This window comes from Lissotriton vulgaris, chromosome 4_1 (assembly GCF_964263255.1).
Source record: "Lissotriton vulgaris chromosome 4_1, aLisVul1.2, whole genome shotgun sequence".
NCBI lineage: Eukaryota > Metazoa > Chordata > Amphibia > Caudata > Salamandridae > Lissotriton > Lissotriton vulgaris.
Window position 1 is genome coordinate 240,799,120 of NC_141691.1, and position 25,265 is coordinate 240,824,384.

At 40.3% G+C, this 25,265-nt stretch overlaps 1 protein-coding gene across 2 annotated transcripts in view; it reads right to left on the reverse strand.

Moving 5' to 3' along the window:
- Window positions 1-8,728: 8,728 nt before the first annotated feature.
- Window positions 8,729-25,265, reverse strand: part of LOC147718624 (neuronal PAS domain-containing protein 2-like) — a 552,138-nt gene continuing 535,601 nt past the window's right edge. For both annotated transcript variants that reach the window (XM_086918582.1, XM_086918581.1), the window contains 2 exons: window positions 20,561-20,765; window positions 8,729-17,043 (listed from right to left, as the gene is read on the reverse strand). In XM_086918582.1, the coding sequence (XP_086774708.1) occupies window positions 16,888-17,043; window positions 20,561-20,765 (361 nt within the window). In that variant the 3' untranslated portion in view covers window positions 8,729-16,887. The remainder of the gene's footprint in view (window positions 17,044-20,560; window positions 20,766-25,265) is intronic.

Here is a 25,265-nt window from a genome sequence, read left to right on the forward strand (position 1 = left end):
ATACTTACTGTCAACATGTCCCCCGAATCCTGACTTTTGGGGATTAACTTCCCTGGGTTGGTTGGCATTCCTAGATGCTGGCCCCCTTCACCTATGGATCAATTGTTCTGACTCAATTGACCAAATGTTAATAATTTACCTAATGTGCACTTTTGGTTCCATACTACCCTCAGGGTACCCACCCTCTCTAGTGACTCATTATACTGTAAGTCCTGGCAAGCTGGGACTGGTTTGCTTCTCACTGCCCGAGCCCACCCCCTTGCAACACCCCGGGCGGTCAGACCCTGGTTCATCCCCTATATGCAGCACTAGCCTACTAGTCCTCTTCCTTCTACCTACTTACTCACGTCAGGCTACGTACTTGTGGGGGGCACCCAGCCCCGACACCCAACCCCTTCATGCACTGGGGTTAAATTCCATATACTTAATGTGCATGGGCTCAACTTGCCTAATAAACAGAAACAAGTGTGGCGATATCTTCTCTTCCAGGATGCCAATGTGATCTTACAGGACTTCCACCCCTCAGCAGGACTTTCCACTCATGGCACACCCCAACTACCTCATCTGTAACTGAGCCTCTGCAACTTCCAAAACAGCTGGAGTTGCAATATTCTGCAAGGCCTCGTTCCGGTATAAGACCCTGCGGGTGCTCTGGGATGGGGAGGGTAGCTTCTTGAAGCTCACTATACAATGTAGACCACGCCCCCTTGCACAAGACACATTCCTTAGGACTTTGCTTTAGGGAACACTTGACACAGAAGGGTGGTGGCATAACTGTGGTAGGGGACTTTAATTTAGTCTTGTACCCCTCTCTAGATTGCAGGGTGACCTGGGCTATGTCAGCGGCCCTTAAGCACGAAAAAGCAGATCTGGGACTAGTAAAAGCCTGAAGATACCACCACGCTGACACTAGGGATCTTTCATTCTTCTCCCATGTCCACCAGCCATATATACATATCGACCACTTCTTCCTCGCTGACCCCCTACTACAGGACCTCGACTCCTCCCTCATCTCTGACATTTCGATCTCTGACCATTCACATGTAGAAATGACTTGGAGTAGAATGGGCATGTGCCCCATCTTTTACTGCGTCTGTGCCTCCCCTCGTAACTTCAATGGGACCCTGTGGACGTTGAGGCTATCAGCACTGTGATAACAAACTACTTTGAGACTAACACTGGGATGAGTTTAAAGCTTAAGATCAAAGATAAACATTAAAGTAAACATCTGTTATTCAGTGCTAAGATGCCCTTGGGTGAATGTGTGCTTTACCACTACATGTTATGTTACTATTAGGGGTGTGAATACTTCTATTCCCATTGCCTGGGAAAGAGAGGCGAGGTTGGTGGAGACTGGTCTGGCTGTAGAGATCAAGAACCTAGAATGCCAGGACCACGCCACCCCATCCCAGCGCCCTAAATGCCGACCTTTCCTCCTGTGGGGTCAGCTACGCTGACACAGATACATAATAGGTGTTTCATGATTTCTACCAGGCTTTCCATACTAGCCAGAAAGCCCCTCTGGACGCGTTTTCCAACTTCTTGGTGGGTTGTCAATGGGAACCCCTTGGCAGTTCTGACACGGAGCTGCTTGAGGATCATATAGCCTAGGAGGAGCTGTAGCGGGCCCTCAAGAGCCTTCTCCTTGGTAAAACCCCAGGGCTGGATGACCTGCCTACAGCTTTCCACTTCAAATTCTCCCGCAACTGCAAGACCAACTGCTGGTCCAGTTTAACACTTTCACAGCGGCTTCGGGACTGACCCCTACTATGTCCGAGGCTGTGATCCCTTTGATCCTGAAACCAGGCAAAGACCATTCACTCTGTGCCTCATATTGTCCTATAGTGCTACTGAACACTGATGCAAAACTCAACACTAAAATCTTAGCTAACAGGTTGGAGCTCTGTTTCCCAGGTCTTATAGATCCGGATCAGGCCCGCTTCATCCACAACAGGCGGGGCGTGGACAATATTTGCCGTCTGGCCCACTTAGTGGAGAATCCCACCACGCTAGCCCAGCCTGCCTTCTCTCACTGGACACGGAGAACGCCTTTGATAGGGTCAGTTGGCCCTTCTTGAAGACTGTACTCCAGAAGATACAGCTAGGCCCTGTGATGGTTGACAGGAACATGGCCCCTTACACTTCTCCGGCCGTGTGAACTTGAGTTAATGGAGTCCTGTCCCAAGCCATTCACGTGCGAAGGGGCACTAGGCAGGGTTGCCCCCTCTTAACCCGCCTGTTTGCCCTAGCAGTAGAACCCCTGGCTGCTACCATTCAAAAGCCAGAGGACATAGTAGGGATGGCCTTTGGGGTGAGCTCACAAGCTTGCATTATTTGCTGATGATCTTCTACTGACACTCGCCCAGCCAGAGAAATCCCTCCCGGCACTCATCTGCACACTCCAGACTTTGAGGCAGTTTCAGGCTTTATGATCAACCTGTCCAAGTGCCAAGGTCTGAACCTAACTATTCCCTCAGAAGTCCTCCCTGTGGTACAATCACTTACACCATTCCAATGGGCGTCTAGATCCATCCAATACCGGGGCCTCTGATTTACCCCAACCCTGACTACCTGGTCAATGGCCCATTGACCTGAATGTCGGAAATCCATCTTGGAGGTCTTCTTTGATGGAAACCTCTCCAGGTTTTGTAGCTGGGCCAATTAAATGCAGTCAAGATGTCCCTCTTGCCAAAAATACTATACCTTTTCCAATGCTTCCCTACACCAATAGCGTAAGACGAGGTATCACTCCTCCAACGGGACCTTCGTTCCTTCATTTGGGGGGGTCTGCCTTCACTTCTCCAAAACAGTACTGATGCTCTCTTGGGACCGAGGAGGTCTGGGATACCAGAACCTCCTCGAAAATTACTGGGCCGCACACCTCTGCTTCATCTCAGAGTGAGTAGGACGTAGGACCAACAATCATTGGTATAATATGGACCGTGCAGTAGCCTGTCGACCCCTTTGGGACCTACTGTGGCTCTGCAGACATGTGAGGCCTCAAAGCTCCTCCATTGCCATTCCCACAAAAATGGTCCTAGAAATGAAATATGAGACAAAGTTGCGGTAAGATGCGCCCTTTACTGCCTTTCCTTTGTCTAACACTCCCTTGGCAAGCAACCCTGAATTAGCCCCCGCTCACCCAATTCCAACAGCCACTAGAGGGAGGGTGACTGCCAAACTCTTCAAGATCTCTTTGATGGGGATTCCCTCAAGTTGTCTGAACAATGTTGCCAGGAGTTTCATCTCCCTGAGTCCACCAGACTGCAATTTTATCAGCTCTGCTACTGGAGAATCCTCACCTCTCCTCACCTAACACGCCAGGGCCACCCACCAACTGACTGCTTTTTAGACCTGCAGGTTCTTCAACTGGTCCCGTGGTCTCATCTTGCACACATACCAGATCATTCAACATTCCACCCCTATCCGCCAGCATCCCTACCAAACACAATGGCACACTTATATTAGGGAAGAGCTACCCACGAAACAATGGGAGCGCCTATGATGCGACATCCCTCGGATTCTGAAAAGTATATCCCAACATGAGACGGCATACAAGGTCAGGCCAAATTGTGCTTTTTATGTTTGGTGTACATCCTTTCAGTAGTTTTTGAGAAATTAAGGGGAAAACATAATTGTATATCTGGACGCTTGGGTCCTCAAGAGGCTGGAGAGATTTGCAGGAGTGCCAATTCAAAAATGGATCAATTTCACGCTATTTTTCCCTAAACTTCTCCCATGTGCTGACGATGTACTTCAGCGCCAGGAGACCTTCTATACATATGGTGGTCATGCTCTGGCATAACCACCTTCTTTAAGGAAATCCTTAACAATAATAGGGGGGCAATAGGCTACCCCATCCCAGATTCATATCCAACAGTTATTTTTGGTACTTTGCCCCAAACCTGTAGGCCATGACATATGCTGAATGGCATGTAATCTCTCACGTGCTGGGAGCAGCTAAGCAACTCATTGCCACAGGTGAATGGTTCAAACACCAATGGTTAGTCCTGGCCATGGAATCGCTTTTTCATAGACTAGCATACACAGAAGGGAAGAGCAACATCTTCTACAATACTTCTTCCATTTAGAATCCACATGCTTCATGCCGCCTAGGCTTAAAGATCTCCAGCTCTTTGACTGAACCTTACCTGTTAGTCGACAATCCTGGCAACCTCTTCCCCCCCCCCGTAGACCCCAGCCCTAGTCCCATCAGGGTCCTGGGACTTAAATTGATGGTTCTCCCTAACCTAGTATGGTACGCTTCTCATAAGGTGCACATATTTCTCCCTTCTTTCTGTTTCTCTGTTATGTTGTTGGGATGGGGGGTTTCTAATAGGAATGCACTAGTACTCCCTTACTATGCTTATACTCTCTGGTCGGCCTGTCTTTAAATGTGAAGGTTGCAACCACTGTTTTGTCATCGGTTAACACAAAATACCGGAATACTGTGGCCTTGCTGCATTCATGAAACCATGGCATTCACTGTTGTCTTTGTACCACAATTCTTCAATAAAGAGATGTTTTGTTAAAAAACAAACCAAAAAAAACATGATCCACCATCATAAAACATGAAAAACGCTGCTAAAACACTACAACCAGATAATAATCTACTTATAAAATGTTTAGAAAATGTGTCAGCTATTGGCTTGATGAAGAACATTTAGTTGGCCTTTTCACAAATCTAAGTTTCTTAATAATTCTGATAGCCCACATCAGTTTGAGATGGTGTTAAAAGACACTTGGATGTCGCCAACAAACCCTATTCAGAAGAAGGTACCACTAGTAAATGGTGTCAAAAGTAGAAGGTAAGTTTAATATGTCTAAGTTTGCTATGTTAGCATAAGCTTATTAGAAGTTTAAACACCATTTTGCCACTTTGCAGCTTTTGCACACGACACTACATATAATTGTTGTTGTAAGTGAAACTGCTTGATTTTCCTCGCTTGAGAACGGTCTGTTTTTCACATCCCTAGACTTACAGTGTGACCTTAGTCTGTACAATGCGTGCAGAAGTCTTCAAGGTCACCATAGCAATGTATGCTGTTATTCAGGTTGATCGGCCCACGCTCTAGACACAACACGCACACAGCTGCAACCAACTGAAATTCTAGTGTCTTTAATATTGCACTTCATGCATGATTTAAGCACTTGGAGAAAAACCTTTTCCAGTGAGAGAGAGCTTTGCTGATCCCGTGATGTGATTCACCTCTGCTGATCTTGGAGGTATGGGGTTGCCCATTCAATCCTAAGAGACCTTCTATTATTATAAAACCTAATTCCTAGCAGGGGAGTGTGGTTTACAAGGCACAATAGGACCTGTTTCCATGATCATTATAATATAAGTTCTCCCTTTGTGTTTTATGGAATTGTAACAATGCTGATTGTTTTATTTCTAATCATATGCCTGTTTTTGTTAGCCAAAATACTGCATCTAAGAGCACGTCGTTAAAATAAACATTTAAAACTTTTCTGTGTCTCTGATTACTCATGTTGTCGACTGGTACGAGAATAAAACGAAAGAGTGTTCTTGATTCCCACCATTCCTGAGAGTACCCTAAGTTGCATGTCTGGGTTGTCTAATCATTGGTAGCTTCGCTGTAGGATGGAGAGCTAATGAGACACTGATGATAGTCGGATAGGGGTTCTGGTTACTGAGGTGAGTTTTTTGGTACACCACAATTCACTGAGGCTCTGATTTCCTGTGCATAGTTCTGTGCATGAGCAGAATCCCAACACTACATCATCAGATCTGTGATAGAATTATTCATGTGTATGGGACCACTGCCTTCCCCTAAAAAATGCTTTTACATACAAGGGGAAGGGGTCCCTTGGGGACCACCCCTTCCCGTTTGCAAATGGTTACCACCTACTTGAAGTAGGTGGTAAAATGCAAATGTTTTGAGACTGTATTCCTTTCACAAAATATTCCTACATACCGATGCGATTCGGTATTGGGAAAGGATGCCCTAAACAAGCCCCTTCCTAAAAGCAAATCGCTAACCCATTTTGTGATTCGGTAATAGGTTACCGAATCGCCACATAGGGTTTGGTACATTGGGGAAAGTCTTTTTTCCGGTCTATTTTACCATTCGGGCTGTTTATGACCTTAAAAAAGGTACATACATGTTCCCCTAACTGTATTTTTCAACTGTCTTGATAGAAAACGACCAGCAGAGGTCAATAAAATACCAAAATCGCTTTGGCATTCCCTAGTTTTCAATTGCCTTGGCTCGCGTGTTCAGAACGTTGTGTTTGTTGGCTTTCCGAGGCACTAGAGACGCACGCAGAGGGGGATGAGGAGCCCACTCCCAATCCCACCATGCACTGGTCCGGCTAGTTTGCAGCTTTCGCTTGCTACATGCAGTAGGATGTCTGTTCTGACAAAAGCAGCCTAATACATCCTAAAACTCATCGAGATCCACAGTGAAGGTGGAAGGTATGGCTCGTTTAATGTTCATGCCTTGAATATTAGTAACGAATCAACATAAGCTGTGCCGTGCTATCACTAAACAAAATGCTCAGTATCGAAAATACCAGTTGACATGAAGTTTGCTTAGAAACAACAAGCTAAAGAAAAATTAACATAAACAAGCGATATTAGTTTCACCTTTTGGATAATAGCAGGCCTTTGAAAATAGTTTGAACTGAGCATGCGTTAATTAGCAGGGCCTCTTCTGTGAGCATGCGGTAGTTACATTGCAGAAGTAAATCGGATTTGACCCTCTTGCTCGGCCAGAACTATTATACAATATGGCTTATCATTTAAGAGTGATTCCCTTGTTTGAACTGCTTCAAGGGAGAGCCTGAACAGCGTGTCGCAGTATTCCTCAAAATCCACAAACCAGTAACCGGTGAGACCGTTTTTCATGTAGAGAATTTAATGAAAATTTGAGAGAAATGTTCAACACGATTTTACATGATGTGAGTAATTGGGATGTGTGTGAATGACGTTTAATTATTTATATCACTTAATACATTGTTGTGTAATGTTTGCAACTCTTGGGTGCTTTCACAAACAGGTACTGGAACTTCATGCTGGTTTCAAAGCGTTATCTTTTACTATTGTGGGCTACGATCACTTAGGGAATTTATTGTTTTTATTTGCTTTATATTTCAAATTGCATTCAAGAGAACTGCAAAGTTCTATGTGTGCGATATGTAAAAAAGCTCTTTTTGAGAAGATGCCCCATGTCAGTTTTGACGCCTATAGAGTGTTTAGTAGTTTTATCTACCGGCCTCCTCAGGGTGAGTGGCCTCCAGGGCAGGACTGGTTGTACTGGGCATTGGTTGTTTTCTACGGGAGGGACGGTTTTGCAGCAATGCGCGTCGGCCCCCAGTAACTTAAGCAGCAGTGCTGGAGGCCGGTTTTGAGAAGCAGCAGTGCTTGACACTTGAGTTCTCCCCCTCCCCCCCCACAGGGGACAGGGCCTGGTCCAACAAAATTGCCTTGGCTGCTTGAGTTCCCAGTCCGGCCCTGGCTGCCTCCTACTCCGGAGTGCACAGATGCCAACTCTGGACTCAGTGAGAAGTCTTGCTAGCCCGCCATACCTTTGAATCCTCTTGATTGCATCACAGGACTGATCTTTTTAGGTTAGTGCCATGTTGATGGGTTACATATGTACAATTGCTCCATCTACATAGGTCATTTGGTACAGTTTATAAGTCTCATTATAGTTATTTGTTTGGCCACTCAATGATCCACACGTGTGTGTGTGTGTGTGTGTGTGTGTGTGTGTGTGTGTGTGGGTGTGCGCGCGTGTGCAACAATTGTTTTGCTGGCCATTCTTCAACTTGTTGCAGTAAATAAACATACCTGTTTTCAATCAAGGGAGACAAATTAAACTGTAAAAACTGTTCACTTTTCTGAAATGCTCCTGTTTGGTTTGCACAGAAGGCAGTCTTTTATCACCCCTGGCTGGCTCTCTCATTGACCTTCTGGTACCTGGGAGTTCTGTTTCAAAGCCAAAATTGTTTACACATGGATTGCAGCGGTGTTGATGGACTACATTTAAGAATCCAGCATTGCTTGAATGACAGTATTATGTAATCATTTTGTTGTTTGAATCATGTGATCCGTTTTTAAATCATCCACAACACTTTAATCTACTTCATAACTCTACTCTTCACTCCTGTCCACACCACTAAGCTCCACTATGCGGCAAGACCTATTGGCATTGCCAATGCTTGTTTTTCTTTTATTTGTGCCACATTCGCTATGTAAGGAAATTGCCTTTGATTATGTCTGGATCGCCGTTGTGATTATCAATGGTATTTCTAGGGATGAATTGCCATGGAAAAGATTTAGGCATCCTCATGATGTGTGAGGGTGGCACACACAGAAGAATATGTGAAATCAACACACCTAGTAAAGCTACAACGGTTTCTAGAGCCTCATTTGTAACAGTATATTCCTCTATCAATCATTTTTTGTCGCTGGAGCTCAATTACAGCATAACCGCAGCAAAACGTGCACTTAAAATAGCTCTTTTGCGCATTGAAAAAGTCCTATTGATAGAACCTAAATAAATATGATGCTCATCATTGAATCCCTATATAAAATATGTGTTTTCACATTTCTCATACCGTGTAAATCTTACAAAGTGACATTTCAGTTGTTAACTTGTTCCGTTATATAAACTGTAGAATCTTTTGTTTAGGTAAAAGCATGAAGTATAAATAATTCAGAAATTTGATTTTAATCATTGTTTTACTCACTAGTGACATTTGGAGACCAGCATAGTTCAGACAAAAGATACATATATTAAGCGGTTTAAAAATTAAACTTTACTTTTTTCCAAAATAGTATTTACAATCTGTTAAAGCTTTTCATGAGGCCACAGATTACACCGACAAAGAGCTGTGTAAAGACATGGATTCAATAATTTCTAGTTGACAGTTTGAATATGACACACATTATTTTTACAAAATACATTAGAAACACTTAGAAATTTCTCCATATTTGACATCGTATAAAATATACTAAAGCTCATATTAACTTCTAGATTTTTACAATAAATATATTACAGTATTTACAAAGGTAGTTTTCTGGCTTTTCCAGTACAGCATGGCAGTATCCACCAGCATCTTATTTACAAATATGTTAAAAAAGTGCAAGACTTTATTAAAGCTTCCTGACCTTCCAAGGAACTGGAAATCTTGTGGCATTTTACAAACAAATTTATCACAATCATTTTTTTTTAAATAACAACAGAATAACATGTACGTAACCGGAGAATACAAAAATATGCATTTTCTAACTACAGGCCAATGCACAGACGTTTAAGAAACGAATTAAAGATGTGAAAAACAATCCAAGTGTTGTTCTTTACCAAAGACCAGCCCAATACAATTCTCGATGTTTAAAAGAGTATACACGTGGACACCGAACCCCCTATACGTGTCTTCTACAAAAGAACCTTAAAGACTACCCCAAAACAAATGAGTAGAGTTTAATACAAATATCAATTCACAGCACAAAATGGGTATATAAAATAAAGGGAATAACTTGGAAAAAGGTTACTATTTGGACTTTATATCGATGTCGAAAACACAGTGTAAAAACTGCAACATCTTCCTGATTACTTAGGGAAATAGTCAACACTGTTACATAACGTTTATGGCAATAATTTAACTGAATTTACCTAATTTCTCTGCATGTATGGTGTGTTAATACCAGTGATGGGGCGGGCCTCAACAATTCGAAATATGTTATTATATTCTGTGGGTCTTCTCTTATGATTTATGCCTGGCTATTTTTTTTTATCGTATAATAGTTAGAAAGAGTGGCACAAGAGGCTAAATCCATGCAGAGCAGTACAATCACAGCAATTATGCTTTGTGATTAAAGTCCTAGTTGTTTTCATCTGTAAAGTGTTTCTAGAATGGAATGTGCAAGGCACTACACAGTGTTTTTGCATGTCGGGTGCACTGTATTGTGCTAATAAACTGAAATTCAACCTTTGCTCATCTACTAATAAATGTGTCACATTAACATGTATCAGTGAATTTTTGTTTGTATGTCATGCATATATTTATGCCAGAACAGTGAAAATAAATATGGTCTGATAGCATGCTACTTAGAGCAAGTATTTAGAACAATGGGTATTGTTTTAAATATACTAAGTAACTGGAATTAACACCCCGTACCAACAAATAAAATCAAAAAACATTTCAGGACAATGGGTTCTGAAGACAAATGTAAGCACTGGCCGAACCAAAAATATAACTATCATTCAGAATCATTCACATAATAGTGTGACCCAGTCCTTAATATTGTTTGTTAGACAGTGTTATATGCAAAGACAGAACTATATAGACATGACATCCTACTCTGAAATATTTATTAGGGCAAATATTTACTCACACCTAAGGCACATTTTAGCCATGGAGAGCAAACACGTAAAAAGTCAGCTGAACCCTGAAATTTGTTAGTGGGGTCAAATAAATGAGCCATTAATTTGCTACAGGGGCTATATACCTTTGGGCAGGTAAGAGTTGTCTTGTATCCCATGGAGCGAATGGGCAGCCATTTATACCATATTGTATGAAAAAAGAGCACTTTACAAAACACACTGAAGCTTTTATAACTTCAATGCATAATTCTCCCACTAACACCCATGCTTCATGTATCAAGGAGTTTGTCTTATGCCATCTGTCAGGCCCACCTAAAGTGATAGAGCTTTAATAGCTGAAGCTTTTAGTCACCCCACTCCTGAAGAAATGTACAGCTGATCCTGAAGTCTCAATTACAGCCCTTTTCATATCTCCCCTGATGTACTTAATCCATAAATCTGAAGTCACAAGCAAACTACAACACTCTGTAGAACCCACGCTTTCTTCTACTGTCAGTCGGGTTTTGAATGGAATGGAAATTGTGGTAACCAACATCAGAGTGCAGATGTCAATTGAGATGGAAGGGTACTGATAACCCCCATCTGTCGCTGACAACACTTAATGTGGTTATCCTAATTTTTAATCTAGCCAAGTTAATCAAGAATTACATTCTTTGATTTGGATTACTGTAGACTGTTTTAATTTTTATTACTCTGGCAGCAGGAGAAACCTCTTATTCTGGGACATACATAAATACAACCATTGCTCCCACCATTCAGTGGTGGTTAGCCTAGTTCGATTCTTATAATTTGTCGTGTGGATATAATAAATTGGGGTATTAGTTTAGCGGGATAGATGCCCACCTCAGTTAATAACTACAGCACAGAGTAAGAGCAGAAATGTTTATTCATTTATTTATTAGTGGCAAACTATTTCAACCGGAAAGGAGTCATTGACTACATTCCAATAAGGAACTTCCATTCAGTCAATGTAAGGATGGACTGCCAGTTACAAAGGATAAATGATGAGGTGAGTTCCTGGGGAGTACAGGAGCCAGAGACCCCAAACAGTCTTACTTGACACATAAGGGCACAGCCAAACTATCTACTTGTCAAGTAACTGCTGAAAACAGTCTGTAAACATAGTTACATGAGAATCAAGATCCCCTAGAAGCAACAACAGTTGATTCCAAAAGCCCAGAATTCTGTCACTTTCAGTTCAAAATCTACACTTTATATTCTTTGACCATGCTATCTTCATAGCTAGCAAGTAGTCCCCCAAATATGTCCTACCATTTGATGCCTATTTGTGCTTGCGTATTGACCCCCTTATAGAATCTGCGGAAGGAAGGACGCGTTTTACCCCACAATTTTTACAATTCTGTCCATACAGTTTCGATTTTTTGGAGAATTTCAAAATTGAGTGCATGTAACAAAATTGTACACATGAGTCTATGACTCAGTGGAGGTTTCAACTTTTTAGTCTCAACTCTTAGTATAGCATGAAGTTAGAGCTGGACATGGCAAACATAAGAAAACTGTGTGACTTTGTGGTTTGCTTAGACTTCTTAGCATATATTGCAATGCCATTGCAACAAACGAAATTTCAGTTTTCAAAATGCCATCTATAATTTCCCTCAAAACAAGTCACAGTTCGTACCAATACTTATAATACACTTTAAAGCATAAGGCCTCTTGGACAAATCTAAGGATATTATTAAACCATATTAGCACTCAATTTTTGATTTGAAAATAAATTATATTTTACGTGACAATTGCTCTAAAGTTTACATGCCTGACAGAAAAACACATTTTTTGGACACGTACTGCATCATGTTGTACTTGCATGTTTGTATATTTAACTATATTTCGTGAGGTATCATAAAGCAGTTTTTTCAACCTCAGGACGAGGTGACGTAAAAAGCCCTTATATTTGCCTTTTTCAAGGCAACATGTTATAACAATTGTATTGTTTTTTCACGCATCTGCTGCCCCACCCAGTTCTGATATACCTGTGATGAAAAGGGCGAACGTTAAGAGTTTAAATTAAATCCCATTGGGGTGGACCTGAGGGTTGTGTTTCAAAAATACATGTTGTTGGGTCGGAAACAGAGTGATTGATAAGCCCCATATTTTGAAGAAAGCATCTTCAATGAATAGCTTAAGGGCTCTTCAGCCACCTGTAAGAAGCTGTCCTGTGAGGAGCACAGAAATGAGAAGATATTGCTCGGTTGAATTGACATATATTCCAAAATGGAAAAGTAAATATTCAAGATTTAAATGTGTGTATTTTCAGAACTTATAAGCTGATGTTTGAAGACAATGATTTGGATTTCCGAAAACATATTTAACACCTTGGCTGCTAGGTGTTTTCCCCTCCTGTGCTGCAGGCCCCCACTTTCCCATTGTTCATGACGAGCTCAGCTCGTCATCAGCACAGCTCAACCGTGCATCATGACGAGCTGAGCTCGTCATCAGCATCGAAAGGGTTAAAGGTGATATTTGAGTGACAAATCATGAGATGCTGGGGAAAGTTCTAACTAATATTACCTTTGTACCAAGGGTATTGCAACTATGGTTGGTGTGTATTAACCATGTAAAGGTGTCGCAGCAAATTGATAAAGCCTTCTTCACTTTACTGCTTGCAATCCTGCCTGGTCCACTTAGGTGATCACTGCTGGTAATTTTGCGTAGGGTGACCACTATTATAATCTTATCCAAGGTGGTCACTATTAGCACTCTGTTAATAATAGTAGCTCAGTATGATTTCCATTGAGCATAAGAAGCTCCTATTACTGAAAAGGTTGGAGACCCCCGATTTATGCTTTGTAAGAGTTCCTTCTTGGTTTTTGATGTTTAGAAAGTTGCTTTACTGGGAAGATGCCATTTAAAAACAGGGGTGCTCCCCGGGATACACATGTGCAACCCTTGCATGCATGACAACAGAAGATGAGACTGGCCTATTTGGCTCACTCTGTCTCTAGACCGGATCTCCAAATTAATCTTTAACCCCTTCCATGTTCATGACGAGCTCAGCTCGTAATGCAGCACAGTGCTCGTGTGCTCATGACGAGCTGAGCTCGTCATGACCACACCCGTTTGTATTGCTGTCCAGCACAGCAGGGGAAAGTCTCTAGCAGCGATGTGGATAAACACGTACTGCATCTAATAATAGTACATTTCCGGTGGACAAAGCCCAAAAATGAATTTACCGAAGCTACCGTGGCAAAAACTAGAATGTAGAAAATACATTTTTTTTAGACTCATTCATTTTATTATACTAGATGACCACTCAGATTTAACCTCCATTGAAGGCAAAATTAGAGATTCAAATTCGAAACTTTCAGGAGAATATCCCAGGCCAGCAGTCCTATAATATGCCGCAATAGGGAGTGAACTGAATGAAAATGAACTCTAGCATGGTGTAGTGCAATGCAGAGTGGCCCATAAAACGGTGGAGTGCCTCAAATTGTCATACTGTAGCATGAGCAATCCAAAAAGCAAGGATTGCCAAATGTGAGAATGTTTGCGGATTCATAAAGCAATCCATACATTACAACTTTCATGCCTACCAGCAAAAAATGCATCTTTCTCTATTCAGGCGGCAATAATCATGTTTTACTAGTTTTGACCTAATAATACAAAGGTGGTCAGAAGGGCTGCATCCAAGTCGGAATTTCAGGATAACTGCTGACTATGCAAATGATGCACAATGTGTCTACTTTTTATCCTATGAGGGTATCCTGAAATCTGACTTGAATCCAGTCCTTACACGTTGGCCATAGCCTCATAAAAGGTTTGGATGAAACCGAAGAATGCCAATGTGTCTTTCTCTCTGATGTGCTCTTCTTTGCTGGATAAATTTGAAGCCGCCTATCTACTCCCATCACAACCAGATTGGACCAATACGAATATAACTTGATGACTTTGGTAGGGCACCGGTACAGCAATGAGTCAGCAACACATTTCACATGATAGCATGCATGTCACTATTGTATAAAAGGCCACAAACAAAAAATAATAGCCCAGGTATATGTTAACAGATATACCTATGCAAACATACACATTTGAAGGTAAGTGTAACCTCACATTGTGATCTGCTTCTTGTGCGTACTTCAATATCGCACAAATACATAGATCACATAAACATTTATTATGAATGCAATGTTTACACAGCTGCAGATTAAGAGCCTGCCCTGTACATTTTCTGTGTGCGTAATCTTAGTGGAAATTAAGCATTGTGGACAATTTCTAGTTTTGGTGTTTTGCCTCAGGACATATAATATATATTTTGTGTGTGGATATATATATATATATCTATCTATATATATATATATATAGATCTATATGTCATATATGTCTGTATTGACTGCTGCCTCTATTTCGTACTGATATGGCAGATAGAGGATGGACGAGAGAAGGGAATAAGTGGTAGAGGAGCCACGTAGGTCATATCAAAATGGACAAACAGTTGAGAGGGGCATTGCATTAATTATCCTTTTTTTACATACATCTCCAAGAATATGGAGTTGGCATTAACACAAAAAACGAGATGATGCAGGAGAAAGCTCTCTAGGTTATGGGAGGCCTCCCTCAATATGAAAGGAGTACTGAAGAAAAGGAAATCAAATTAAAACATTTGACTAAGCTAGTGACACAAAATAGGTATATAAAATCATACCACGCAGAACTAACCAGCAAAATAAAGATTTAAACCAAAAACGTTAACATTAGGGGTATGGTATGGTGATTTTATTTGTGAACAAGTTACTACCAGATTCGTTTCATCTGGTCTATGGTGTGTTCATGTGTGATCTATTAGATCAGTTTGAGTACAGCGTGTTGTGTAATATCTCTGAATGGTTGCAGATGCACCCAATTTTTCTGGTCAAATAGAGGTTGGACAATACAAGATATACTTACTCACGCTCAAGGTCGACATGTGTAAATAATGTATAAAATTACACAAATGCCTCCTCAGATTTGTGTAACTTCCAAACATTTGTAGGAGTGCATGTGGCCCTCGGCAAGAGTCTTTAGGGATAAAATATGCGGTGAGGCAACACGTATTCAGCGTTACTGCTTTTATCAAAACTCCTCATGGGAGAAATTGCTCTGTGCATTAGGCCATTAAGGACATATGTTATGGTTGTTACACAGGAATTGGAAATTGTTCAATGAGCATATGTTATAAAGTTCCGAATGATTGAAATTCTCATAACTTAAAATTTAGAAATAAATAGGCGTTTTTTGGCGAAAAGACTCCAACAAATAGGAACGCCTCTTTGTACACTCAATATAGAATAAATATGTTTTCCCTCTATAAATATATAAACATACCAGTGCAGACTAAAGCTTTATAAAAAATAAAATGCATCATTTCTTTATAGATTTTAAACTTTCAAACGTATCAATTATTTTTTGGTGATATCATATGTGCCATTAATAAATGTATAATCAATAAATATTTTATTTCTTTCACCAAAATAATAAATTTGCTTAATCTGTTCAGCCAATGTGCAACTATGTCTCGAGTAATATTAAAAAGTGGGAGTTGTAGTTCACTGCCTATATCCCAACACATATTTGGCTAGATTTATAAGATTGTAGAATGTGATTCTTCGTGTAATCGAAGGAACAAGTCTCACACACCTTACTCCATTTGATTTGACCCGGTAAAGTGTCTGTGAGAATCAGAGGCAAATCCGGTATTACTGTGCATTAAAGTAGCAGCATTTTCGCAAACAGTTGAAAAAAGTCCTAGATCTGGGTAGAGGTATAGTAGAAGATGTAGTAAAATCTATTTGCCAACCAACAACTGAACATTAGTTAAAGAATCTATAATTGATCCCAATTCGGCAGGCTATGTGATGGTCCCAAACTCTGCTCTCCAATTCACAGTGAATTTCTTGGATGCATGTTGAGTAGTTCATCAACGTTGTGAATGCCATTTGTTTGACCGGTGTAAAATATTCCTGCTCACCTGATTTATACCTTGCTGGTATTCGAATATAATGTTCCCACTACTCAAAACGTAAGCACTTTAGTTTAAAGTGTTTGCTCTATATATCTATGGCTTAGAAACACTGTAACCTGTGCCATAAACGGTGGCTGCCACCCCACCAGCAGATACTTTTTAACTTGAGGCAATTTGTGTAGCAAAGTAATGGTCACTTTCTTCCCATGGAGCTTTAGTTAACGTGGGGATCCTTAGCAGGTGCAATTTTATCCCATGTTATATTCTTCAACCTGTATCATCGTTACACTATTTCAGTCTTTTCTAGCATGAGAACCTATATATCTAGGCATCATGCTGTACTCCGCTTTGTTCTCTGGAGCTGCTGCTCTACAGTTTTAGACTCCTGAACTTGCTAAAGTGTCTCATTGGTCTAGTACAAGCGCACAGCCCCTGCTTTTTTGGTTCAGACTGTTGCTTCTTTCCAGAGATTAGGCTCACGCTCCTCATCATCATTCAGACCTAAAGGCAGGATACTCTTCACTCCATTGATCCCTTCAAATGATTACACCTCCTCTTTCTTATCCTCTTCAGCTGTTACGGTAGCTGCATTTCAGGCAGATCGGACAAGCTGCCTGTCTGACTCTGCTGCTGTGGATGCAGGAAATAGCCCAGAGTGTTCTGCTGCTGGATGTGAGAAGGCTGGAAAATGCGCTGGGACTGAGATCCCTGTATGGGCTCCGGGGCTTGCATCTGTAGAAGACAATGGAAATTGAATTGAAAAAAATCCATACTTAATCTCTGGCACAGTTTGCTCTGGGTTCCTTCTTGTTTGGTATTGATTAAAATCTGTTTCCGACCAGTCACTCTTCAAGGCAAGCAGACAACTCTTTGCAATTATCAGAAAGCCAGTCTATAAGCATACATTGCTTCAATACAAAATCAACAGTTATTAATCATGGTAAAATAATCTGTGCATGTTAAAATGACATAAATTAACCCATTAGATTTTCTATTTAGTTCCACCCAGTGCTCATGTTTATAGCTTATTGTGAAACCGTTAGGTGTGGAAGTTTCAATCAGTAGATTTCCACTAAATCTGGCATCTGCATGAGTATTGCTTCATATTTAAAAGACCTCACACTGAGAAAAATATGCCAGTAAGTCAGTGGTCATAGTGTGTACATTTTAATGGCCCAGATTGGAGGGAATATTTATTTTAATATCTATCATGCCTCTACTTATCAGTTGCTATAAAAAACACAACACTAAGCCCAGTTAAAAACAAATGTGTCAAGAAAAACATCAGCATCACTGAATATATGATATGTGATTTGATTTTAGGATGTGAGTTTTCATTGCAATAGCCAAACCTGTCTTCGAGAACTTAGTATACATCAGAAAAGTTTTTTTTTTTTTTAGAAATATTAATTTTTCGGTTTGAAGGGGAAACTCTGAAGCAATGATCAACCTTATTGTGGGGGAAATAAATATAGTATGATGAAATATCACTGCTTATTGGCATCTTAATAAAGAATTGGTCACTACACTGAACTTCACAAATTCATAATTTAAAAATACACTAATCTTTGTAGAATTTTCTTCACAATTACATGGACTAACTCTTCAAGGAAGTCTACATTTGTGTTATATGCCTCTAGAAGATTTTCACTGCCTTTAATACGTTGGATTTGTTAAAAATAAAATGACAATTCAGCGATTCATTATTATGGTCTCAATAGCCTTCATAAAGCTTCCTGAGGAGGGTTGAAATACGCGTTGGCTGTTGCTATTGTATAACTGTACGGTGACCTTGCATATTATGTAAATATATATATATATTTAGATTTATTACTGGTATGTCCATATTGTGAGGACTCCAACTCAGTGAACTCTGCAACAATAGATGTAATTAAATTCAAATGCGGATTTTCTAATGCACACCATCAATTTATCTAAGAATATGATATAGGAACAAAGCATTTTTGTGCCATTTAAGTTTTAATTTAGGTTTGTACATGTCAATTTATGCTGGAGGCAGATAACTGGTTCACCTAGAAATCACTTAGACTCTCTATAGGAGGGTATAGATAATGGATACTTTCTCCTTGCATGCTCTGCCTCAGAAGCAGTACTTCTGTGGGCATGGCCATTGATAGATACTTTAAATATGTTGAATTCAAGCACATTGTATAACCTTCTTTCATTATTGAATGAGAGAATTCAGAGAAAAATAGTAAACAATAATCAAGACACTTGTCTGCCAAAAAGCAATGAGAGGTGTGCATTTTTGTCATAATCGAACGCGCATCAGAGACCTGTTAAGATGCAATGGGAATTTCAGCTGTGGTTAGGCTTTCAACAGCCACAATAAACATTTATGTTAACAAATGACATAGCCAGAGGCAAAAGGGATATAATGGTATTGTAACTTTACATATTAACAACAAAGGAGTGACTGTGATAACAAAAATATACTTGTGAGGTGTAGTGATAATCCGCTGTGTGCCGCAAATGCGATCAATGCTCACACACGTGCATGCACACAGCGAATACTCTCCCTGTGTACGCCCTGTTAGGACCTCCTCAAGGGAAGAAGCCTGGTGGGCTTGTAGGTCACCTGGTGTAAAAGGGAGGGAAATAACCTTATTTGTTAGAAGGACCCTCACTCACCACTAGTTGGTGACATGCTTCATCATTGGGTCCCCGCTGGGGTGACCGAATGTCTCCCCAGCGTGCTACAACGCCTGGTTACAGTGGAGCAGGATGTGGTGAGTGCAACACTGCCCAAATTAGTAGGTGACTAAACGTGAATGTGTGAGTGTATTAAAAAATGCAAAAGTTGTGCCTTTACAAAAATCTTTAATAATGGCCAACTTGCATTAGATAAAAACAAAGTGGGCGGACTCCCCAGGTTCTAAGTTAAGGAACCGGAGTCCTGATTAGGATCAAACATTGGTCAACATGTTTCTGCTGTTAAATTGCATTTAGCTCAGCATTCTTCAGGACCTAAGCAAAAGTCCTCCGGTGGTGTGCGCGTGCTAAAGGCGTACCCTCCCGGCAGGCTCTAAATGTGAAAAATATAAACAAATTATACAGTGTGGAATGATCGGATAATTTCCGTCAATTACCCCCTACAAATTCAGTAGGGATATGAAAAAATCCTGTAGGGAGAGAGAAGACAGACAAAAAACATACATGAGGAGATATTGCATGCAATATCTCCCCATGTATGTTTTTTGCATGCAATATCTCCTCATGTATGTTTTTTGTCTGTCTTCTCTCTCCCTACAGGATTTTTTCATATCCCTACTGAATTTGTAGGGGGTTGTTGAAGGAAATTATCCGATCATTCCGCACTGTATAATTTGTTTATATTTTTCACATTTAGAGCCTCCCGGGAGGGTACGCCTTAGTGCGCGCACACCACCGGAGGACTTTTGCTTAGGTCCTGAAGAATGCGGAGCCAAATGCAATTTAACAGCAGAAACATGTTGACCAATGTTTGATCCTAATCAGGACCCCGGTTCCTTAACTTAGAACCTGGGGAGTCTGCCCACTTTGTTTTTATCTAATGCAAGTTGGCCATTATTAAAGATTTTTGTAAAGGCACAACTTTTGCATTTTTTAATACACTCACACATTCACGTTTAGTCACCTCCTAATTTGGGCACTGTTGCACTCACCACATCCTGCTCCGCTGTAACCAGGCGTTGTAGCACGCTGTGGAGACATTCGGTCACCCCAGCGGGGACCCAATGATGAAGCATGTCACCAACTAGTGGTGAGTGAGGGTCCTTCTAACAAATAAGGTTATTTCCCTCCCTTTTACACCGGGTGACCTACAAGCCCACCAGGCTTCTTCCCTTGAGGAGGACCTAACAGGGCGTACACAGGGAGAGTATTCGCTGTGTGCACGCACGTGTGTGAGCATTGATCGCATTTGCGGCACACAGCGGATTATCACTACACCTCACTAGTTTATTTTTGTTATCACAGTCACTCCTTTGTTGTTAATATAGATTCATTGGGGTATAGGAGTGCCTATTTTCGCCCTACCTCTCTTGTTGATATTGACCATTATAACATAAGGTGGAATGTTTCACATTTACTTGGAAGCAACCGAAGAGCAACCTTTAAATATTGGTACAGAAGGTTTATACTAGCCATTATTGGTCTTCTCCCACTACATTGCCTCCTAATAATTCCCTGTTTTATATAAGTTACACCATTTCATCTGTTGACAATTTACGCTCTCGAATAATCTTACCTGAACATATAAATGGTGCTGCTGAACTTGTTGTTGCTGCTGCTGTAGATGAACTGTGGGGAGCGCTTGGTGGGTGGAGAAGCTGGCATGTGGGATCATCACGGTGGGTGTAAATGCAGGTGGTGGATGTGGGGCTATGACTGTGCTGCAAGTGATTGGCTGCATTGTTAGGGATGGGGGTAGCATCTGTGACTCCTGAACAAACCTGTAAAGGTAATTGGAATTCAGTGTACACTAATCATCCTCAAATAAAAAAACAAAATGCTGAAAACACATTTGCACAACGTTGCTAGCTGTTCATCTATATGACCAAGCATGATACACACAGTTCAGATCTAGTTAGCAACTTCATATAATGTCGCTAATTCACATCAGTATTACTCGTTTACGTTCTCTGACATGCCTTTGTGAAACATATAAAATGGGGAATAAAATGGGAATTTTCAGGTCACATTTCATGTACAATTAGGATGAAGAGAAACAACTGTGTTCATTTTGCAGTTTTTACTATCAGGGAGTTGATTCACAATGCATGGTAGTGTACGTAAAAGAGTACCCATGTAGTACTACTTCCCATATCCATAAATGCTTTTGTGATTTGGTCCCAATTCATATATGTTTTCCTGGCTCCTTGAGGTGCTTTTTCAATCTGGGTCTACTCATTTTAGTAGGAAGCCAAACATAAATTGGTGAAATCACTTTTAGAAGAACTGCAGAACAAATCCGCATGGGAGCACGGCAGAATAAGATGGTACCAAGTTGGGCTTAGCTACCTTCCTTGTCTACAGCTCTATGAGCTGCTTCCCTACCACCATGTGTTGAACAAGAATATTGTTTTAGTTAGGTTCTTTTGGCTAATATTATTAGTAATGCTATTGTAATACTAATATTAAGTGTTACAATATAGCAGAAGAGTACAGTGACTTTATACAGATATGAGGGGCGTTCTTAGACTGCTGATATTCTGAAGAATACTTTGTTTTGAAATATATTACGGTAAAATTTAATTTGACATTACATATTTGATCACATTGAAATGAGGATGCATGATAGCATTTACTGTTGAATTTGTGCCCCACTACGTACATATTATGGGTCATAAGCTAATTAATGGGTTTTATTTACTCAAAATATGGTTTAGAAACCCTATGGGCACACCTCCAATGTATGTTACATGGACATAGTTACAGAACCACTACTATTGAGCATAAGGGATGTGCTTCAGTGTCTGCTACAAAAAGAATGTATGACCAGGAGATTCTAGAGGGTAGATGGACAATAAAAAGTAACTATCTAGTATTTCTTGACATTCTGCTTTATTGCCAGTCACTGACCTGGCACTTATAATTAGACTAAGTGATCAAAGGTTTTCCACTTGCATACACAGCATAACTAGGAGGAAAATAAGGAACCTAGGAAAGTATTGCTCTAGGATTTAATTATTTTCATCAGGACACTATATGTAGATCTTCAATATTTGGTCTAAGAGTTTCACTTTGGCACCTAAAACTATCAAAATCAGAAGACCAGTAAAGGACATGATCCTGGTGTCTATTTTGATTCTTGAACTAACAGTGGCCTAAAACTTGGTTTGGGCACTTAAATATTTAATTCTCGAGCATTATTTACAAAGTAGGCCCATGGTAAGGAACCAACACTTTCAAATTGATTAATTTATACTGCAGTATGTTTGTGGTACCACGAATTTGTTAGAACGTGAGAACACCAAACGCAATAGAAATGCTGGTACTCAGATGTCTAGGTATGCTGTTTCAGCATACAGTTCGAGAAAAAGCTAGCGTAACCAGCCGTTAGTTAATAGACTAGAAAAAATTACATCTTTTCTATTTTTCTAATTAAAAAATTAAAATTAAATTAAAATTAAAAAATTAATCTTCTTGAAAACATTTTGATTATAAACTGAATATATCCGTAGATATTTACATGTAAATCTGAAGACAATTATAGAGTAGTGTAGCTATTCCCTTTTGTTCTCAGTGTAGTGAATATGTGTAAAGTAGCTGATATTCTTATTAAACTGCACTTGTGTGGTAGCAATTTCTAAAACAAACTAAGCACTTAAAAAATATAAACAAGAGATTTGAGTTGGAATCGAAAACATTGCTGCTAAATGGTGCTACTTGTGGCCAGATGTCAACTCAATTTTTTTTCAAGAACGATAGCTGCAAGTCGTTAGGTCACGCCTTAATGTTGAAACCTTGCGGACAGGTGGCTCTCTCCACTGGAGATGTGCGGTGAAGCAAATTCCGGAGAATATTAGACATTTGACAAAAAATGTCCCTCCACATAGAGGAGCATTAAAGTGTTTTTTCTACATACACCCTTATGACTTGAGGGGAACATTAATGAACTAGATGTATAACACATTGAGAGAATCAGATCACTGACGAAGATGTCTAATGTACTTTGGACAGGGGTTGAATTGATTACAATTTATAGACTTCTCAGACTTCCAAGCTTAAAATATTTGCAGATAGATCTCTACTAATACATGACTATTCCATTTCTAAACTATTTTGCCAGCCATTTAGAATGGAAAAAGAACTTTGTCAGTTTATCTTTACTCCAGAATGGCTGACACCTACAACCTGTAAATATTTACTTTTCAAGTCTTTTCCATTTTTGAGACATTCAAAAAAGTATTTTTTCTAAATTAATATCTAATCTGCACACGGTTGTATGACATTACAATGCATGCTTTTACTACGCATGCCTTTACATCGCAAGTTCTACAACGCATGCTGTTACAACGCATAGTGTTGAGGGGTGCTGGATAGTGAATAGTTTAATTTACTATTCCAACTCCAGTCCCCGTGGATAGTAGGGAAGGTGTTGGATAGTAAATTAAATCTATTCCCTTTCCTAGAGCGCCCCCCAGCGCAATGTGTTGTAAGGACATGCGTTGTAAAACTTGCGATGTAAAGGCATGCGTCTTAAAAGTTGCGTTGAAAAGGATGTTCCCCCTTCACATTGCTTAGAAATGCCTTCTAATGGCTTGAGCGCTTTGTGAAATCCACAAGTGAGTAAATAATACATAAATAAAAATTCTAAAATTCTCTTGCAAATCATCCAAAATACTGTGTTACAACCAAAATGTTTTCTTTTTGTGTTTCCTATGGCATTGTAATACATGTGAACTTCACATGCATAATATTCAGCAGAACTGTGTCACAGAACGAACATCTGATATGTTTTTTTTCTAGACTATTTAGTACATGCTTTGAAACTTTTCCAACAGGCAATTAGTCACATTTAATGTTCGCGGCAGCGCTTTTAATGCATGGGATTCTTATATAAAATTCCACAACAAATCAATAAAAGGTCAACTAAGGTACACCACAAAGACAAGGAAAGAAATAAGGCGTTTCTATGGAAACATATGGTAATTTCTGCCGGCAAATAGGTCTTGATGCAAGCAATATAGTTCTATGGTACATGAAAACTTTGTAAAATAGGTATTAATTTAAAAATAATCTTCAAAAAGCAGACCAGGTGGGATGACGTGAGAGGACTGTTCTGTAAGTGGAACATCAAAAAGATATTTAAAAAAGACATATTAATAGGAGGAACGATTCACACAAATAGTTATGTGACTTCAAAGAAACTTCCATATTCCACCTCAGAACTGAATCGGGCTACAACAACATTGTACCTGGGAGCAGAGTTGGCTTGCTGAACAACCTTCATTAGCAGAGCTAAGATGTGCCTTCAAAGAAGAGTGTTGAGAAAAGGAATCTTAAGAGGAAGTTTGCATTGGAAGTAGTGAATTTGAAAGGCATACGCAGGAAAATGATGCACATGAGATATTTTGACAAAGTGCCAATAGTATGTTGAATCTTTATTTATTATTTGAACTTCTAAAGCGCACAGCTAACCCCAACGGAGGTGTCCCGGCGATAGCAGAGACAGGAGAAGAAGAGTGCCGATAGAGTTTTCGAGCTACTGTATTCTAGGGGAGACTAAGAAGCCAGGTCTTCAAGGCCTTACGGAGAATGAATTCCAAATTGGCCTTTCTAATGTGTTCAGGCATAGAGTTCCGCAAAGTCGCATTTTTTTTTTGTTGAAAACCTTTATTATGTAAAGAAAGGACAGTTACAGACCCACAACCACGGAGGCTGGTCAGTCGAACATAATAACATCAATATCAAGTTACACAGCTCATCAGCCGACAACCCGGGGGTACGGCAGCGATGCTTCATGATTACGTGCAGGCATGTGGTATAGCTAGGATCCGCGAAAGGTTTCACATTTTATATTTTATTTAAATAAAACCCACAAACAAAAACTCAAAAAAGAAAAATCGAGGCACGGCTATGTATAAACTGGCAGTCCCTTATGGCAGTGGGAGACGGGTGAAAAACGTGTGTCAAATGAGAATGAGGAGAAATATCGGGGAGGGCAGGGGGGAAAACTGGTAGCAACCAATACAATGCAATCAACAAGAGCTGAGTACAGGGAACGCACGATCAAGGAAGAAGAAGTGGATCTGGAAGGCCGGTAAATGGAGGGGTACAAATCTCACCACGGTATGCATTCCATTGACCCCATATCCTACCCCATTTCTTGGGTCTGCCGCGGGAAACATACACAACTGTCTCTCTGAACATTGACCAGTCCATATTTTCCTTCCAACGCAGGAGCGTCGGTGGCCTTGGGGAACCCCATAACTGGGCTATGTCACGTT